This window comes from Penaeus chinensis, chromosome 5 (assembly GCF_019202785.1).
Source record: "Penaeus chinensis breed Huanghai No. 1 chromosome 5, ASM1920278v2, whole genome shotgun sequence".
Lineage (NCBI taxonomy): Eukaryota > Metazoa > Arthropoda > Malacostraca > Decapoda > Penaeidae > Penaeus > Penaeus chinensis.
Genome location: NC_061823.1, coordinates 20874896 through 20879895, shown reverse-complemented (window position 1 = coordinate 20879895; position 5000 = coordinate 20874896). Strand labels below are relative to the sequence as shown.

The 5000-nt window shown below is 40.0% G+C and overlaps 1 protein-coding gene across 4 annotated transcripts in view; it reads left to right on the top strand.

The window, feature by feature from the left end:
- LOC125025903 (dihydroorotate dehydrogenase (quinone), mitochondrial-like) overlaps positions 1–4215 on the top strand; it is a gene marked incomplete at its 3' end in the record, with an annotated part of 25489 nt that extends 21274 nt beyond the window's left edge. For all 4 annotated transcript variants that reach the window (XM_047614229.1, XM_047614230.1, XM_047614232.1 and 1 more), the window contains 5 exon segments: positions 1–78; positions 2282–2476; positions 2726–2909; positions 3567–3720; positions 4056–4215. The exon segment at positions 1–78 is cut by the window's left edge and continues 122 nt beyond it. In XM_047614229.1, the coding sequence (XP_047470185.1) occupies positions 1–78; positions 2282–2476; positions 2726–2909; positions 3567–3720; positions 4056–4215 (771 nt within the window).
- Positions 4216–5000: the final 785 nt, after the last annotated feature.

Here is a 5000-nt window from a genome sequence, read left to right as displayed (position 1 = left end):
TGTAACCCCCTTGCCCCAGCCAGGCAACCCAAAGCCTCGAGTGTTTCGACTCAAGGACGATAAGGCGGTCATAAACAGGTAGGGTCTTGTTTTGATCTTGTTGATAGATTTGATTATTTCTTTCTTGTTTCTGTATACATTTTGAGGGGATGTAGGAATACATGAGGAGGTGCAGCAGAATGTCAGGTAATTATAATTGCTTAACAGTAAAATCTGAGTATGTTCAGTCACGTGTATTTGTACTTTTGATGGTTGATATCGATTTAAGTTATTGAGCATATAATCAGGGAAACTGGCTGACTTTTTCAAAATTTCTATAGCTGGGAAGTAGGTACTGTTTGGTAAGCATTCTTCCAGCTAAACCACTCCAAACCTATCTCCATTTCCCCATTCCTCTGAATCCTTTCATCCAATCCCCCCTTTACATATAAATCTCATGGTTTACTATTTTCTCCTTACTATATATACATATGGATTCTCTCTCTCTCTCTCTCTCTCTCTCTCTCTCTCTCTCTCTCTCTCTCTCTCTCACTCTCTCACTCTCTCACTCTCTCTCTCTCTCTCTCTCTCTCTCACTCTCTCACTCTCTCACTCTCTCTCTCTCTCTTGCTCTCTCTCTCTCTCTCTCTCTCTCTCTCTCTCTCTCTCTCTCTCTCTCTCTCTCTCTCTCTCTCTCTCTCTCTCTCTCTCTCTTGCTCTCTCGCTCTCTTGCTTTCTCTCTCGCTCTCTTGCTTTCTCTCTCGCTCTCTTTCTCTCTCGCTCGCTCTCTCTCTCTCTCTCTCTCTCTCTCTCTCTCTCTCTCTCTCTCTCTCTCTCTCTCTCTCTCTCTCTCTCTCTCACTCTCTTGCTCTCTTGCTCTCTTGCTCTCTTTTCTCTGTCTATGTCTCTATCTCTATCTCTATATCTGTCTTTATCTCTATCTCTCTCTCTCTCTCTCTCGCTCTCTTTCTCTCTCTCTCGCTCTCTTTCTCTCTCTCTCGCTCTCTCTCTCTCTCTCTCTCTCACTCTCTTGCTCTCTTGCTCTCTTGCTCTCTTGCTCTCTTGCTCTCTTTTCTCTGTCTATGTCTCTATCTCTATCTCTATCTCTGTCTCTATATCTGTCTTTATCTCTCTCTCTCTCTCTCTCTCTCTCTCTCTCTCTCTCTCTCTCTCTCTCTCTCTCTCTCTCTCTCTCTCTCTCTCTCTCTCTCTCTCTCTCTCTCTCTCTCTCTCTCTCTCTCTCTCTCTCTATCTCTGTCTCTGTCTTTATCTCTATCTCTCTCTATATATATCTCTATCTCTCTCTCTATATATATCTCTATCTCTCTCTCTCTCTCTCTCACTCTCACTCTCTTGCTCTCTCTCTCTCTCTCTCTCTCACTCTCTCTCTCTCTTTCTCTCTCTCTCTCTCTCTCTCTCTCTCTCTCTCTCTCTCTCTCTTGCTCTCTCTCTTCTCTCTCTCTCTCTCTCTCTCTCTCTCTCTCTCTCTCTCTCTCTCTCTCTCTCTCTCTATCTCTCTTGCTTTCTCTCTCTCTCTCTCTCTCTCTCTCTCTCTCTCTCTCTCTCTCTCTCTCTCTGCTCTCTGTCTTTCTCTCTCACTCTCTTGCTTTCTCTCTCTCTCTTGCTTTCTCTCTCACTCTCTTGCTTCTCTCGCTCTCTGCTTCTCTCTCACTCTCTTGCTTCTCTCTCTCTCTCTTGCTCTCTCTCTCACTCTCTCTTCTCTCTCTCTCTCTCTCTCTCTCTCTCTCTCTCTCTCTCTCTCTCTCTCTCTCTCTCTCTCTCTCTCTCTCTCTCTCTCTCTCTCTCTCTCTCTCTCTCTCTCTCTCTCTCTCTCTCTCTCTCTCTCTCTCTCTCACTCTCTCTCTCTCTCACTCTCTTGCTCTCTCGCTCTCTTGCTTTCTCTCTCACTCTCTTGCTTTCTCTCTCGATCTCTTGCTCTCTTGCTCTCTTGCTTTCTCTCTCTCTTTTCTCTTTTCTCTGTCTCTATCTCTGTCTCTGTCTTTATCTCTATCTTTCTCTCTATCTCTCTCTCTCTCTCTCTCTCTCTCTCTCTCTCTCTCTCTCTCTCTCTCTCTCTCTCTCTCTCTCTCTCTCTCTCTTTCTGTCCATTTTCCATGGCTGCAGTACCTTTTTCATTTTTTTCCCTTATTTCTCAATAACTATGGGACATACCAGCATGAGACATTCATTTTCTGACAAAAGAAAATAGGAAAACTTGATGCTTTTGCGGCTGGGCCACAAGGCAACAGTAAGTAATTGCAGTATGTAATAGTTAAATCCAGATGCTATTTTCTGCTTACAGATATGGCTTCAACAGTGTTGGGCATGAAGTTGTACATGCCAGGTTATCACAACTGCAGCCTCCAGGACAGAGACCAGGAATTCTAGGCATAAATCTGGGGAAGAACAAAACCTCAGAGGACTATGTACAAGATTATACTCAGGGAATTGCAAGTTTTGGCCCCATTGCAGATTATCTTGTTGTTAACATTTCAAGGTAATGTCAACACATTAGTTGTTTGTTTAATGTTTTACAGTTTTTATCTTTTTATGATTATTTTTCAATGAGTGAGAAGCATTATAGTGAATTTAATAGTCAAGTTAATAATTGCTTGTCAGATAAAGGTATGAAAAGCAAGGAATGTATAGATACTTATGTATATAGATTTTATAGAAATTTATGTATATATGAAGAAATACAGACACTCCTCCCATTTTGGTTATAATTAATCAAGAGTACTTCTAGCCCAAATACCCCAGGACTTAGAAATCTGCAGCACCGAGGAAAGTTGGAGAAGCTGGTGGATGCAGTCGTTGATGCAAGAGACAACCTTCCTGGCCCTCACAAGCCTCCTATTTTCTTAAAAATAGCACCAGATTTGACAGACGAGGACAAATTGGACATTGCAGCAGTGGTGAGAAGGAAGGGGGTATGTATCAGGTAGTGACAGTGTTAATGTCTAAGTTAATACTTATTTAACATGGGGATTTCTTTCCCCAAAATGGCAATGAAATGAATGCATTATTTCTTGTGTTACATTTAGGTACTGGTGTGTCAATTTTAGTTATGATGGTAGGGATGGGCAAAAGGATAAAAGAAATTACAAGTGGGATGATACCTTTATTTCTAGAGTGTGTAGCAGTTGAGTGAGATACATGTTTGTCCTGGGCTGGGTGTGTGACAGAGTTGTGGCAGAGTTTCTGCATGAGAATGCTTGGAAATTCAAAATCAAACTTCTAACTTTATAACAAAAAAGGTTAAAACTGACAGTTTCATTAAATCGTTGAATTATATAATAGTATGTTAGAGTTTATTTATATAAGAATATTTTGAGACTGTTTTTTGCTTATTGATTTATTTCAGATTTAGTTTACTTACTATGAGGTAGTCCTGATTCAGGTCACCACCATATCAAAAATATATTGGGCTGAAGAACAAGCATTAATGTGTGTGATATGTGTGTGCATGTGCTTATTTATACTTTACATTCATTTCATTTTATTTCCTTATGTTCTTGCCACTTGAGCATTTAAAAAGGTAATTAATATGAAGAAATAAGCCTTCAGGCCAACTAAAACATTCACAGCGACAAGTGGACGGGCTTATTATAAGCAACACAACCATTTCTCGGCCACACACACTGCAGAGTGCTGAGTGTGAGGAGACGGGGGGGCTGAGTGGACTGCCTCTAAGGGCACTAGCCACCAAGACAATCAAAGACATGTATCAATTAGTAGAAGGTATTGTCTTCGGATTTGCTCTTTTTTTTATCTTTTCTTTGAATTTTCCTTTTTCTTTTTTTGCGAATTTGTTCATTGACTGGTTTTCAAGTACACTCTGTTTTTCTTTTTCTTATATTTATTTTCTTCCTTTTTTTCTTTTAGTTCAGGGATTTTTTAAAAATTGTTATGTATACCCACAATAATTATTATATAAAAAAAATAATTCCCAATAATTATTTATTTCCAAATATTGTTTCTCAGATAGATTCATAAATTAGATTTTAATTCTACTAGACAAATATTTCACAACTTGCATTAATTGTTTTTATTCTTATTTTTGCCTTCCTATGCAGGATCTGTTCCAATTATTGGTGTGGGGGGAATTGCCAGTGGCCAAGATGCCTATGACAAGATCAGGGCTGGGGCAAGCCTTGTCCAGTTGTACACTGCACTCATCTACCACGGACCTCCACTTATCACCAGAATCACGAGGGAGCTTGAGGAACTTTTAATGTAGGTGTTCATCCTTGAGGTTTGTACATTTGCTGTTCTAAGATCTTGAAGAGCAATCCATTAGCATTCCTGTTCACTTAATTTAATGCATAAATGACTTTCTCTCAGACTGAGTATATTTTCTTTGCTTGTAATTTAGTTGGGTAATTTTATTTTAAGAAATTAAATTAAAATTAACCCAAAGATACTCAACTATTTGTAATTTTGACGTTTGATTAGAGCAAAATCTTTTTCCTTTTTCTCTTCCTTCTTTTCTTTCTCCCCCCCCCCCCCTTTTCTCTCTCTGTTCTCCTCTCTCTCTCTCTCTCTGTTCTCTCTCTGTTCTCTCTGTTCTCTCTCTGTCCTCTCTCTGTCCTCTCTCTGTCCTCTCTCTCTCCTCTCTCTCTCCTCTCTCTCTCTCTCTCTCTCTCTCTCTCTCTCTCTCTCTCTCTCTCTCTCTCTCTCTCTCTCTCTCTCTCTCTCTCTCTCTCTCTCTCTCTCTCTCTCTCTCTCTTTCTCTTTCATGTCCGTGAAAGGTAGAGAGTGTGAGGAGGTAATTTTGTGTACTGTTTGGTAAATTTCTGTACCTTCTGAGCACCTTTTGGTGCCTCTTTTGACAAATAAATGATCGTTAAAAGCCTACAATATAATTACTGTTAATGTCTTCTCTCATCTCTTTCTCTCTTTCTTCTCTTCTCTTTCTGTCTTCTCTTCTCTTCCCCTCTTTTTCTCTTTCTCTTACTTCTTCTCTTTCTCTCTCTTCTCTTTCTCTCTTTTCTTCTCTTTCTCTCTCTTCTTCTCTTTCT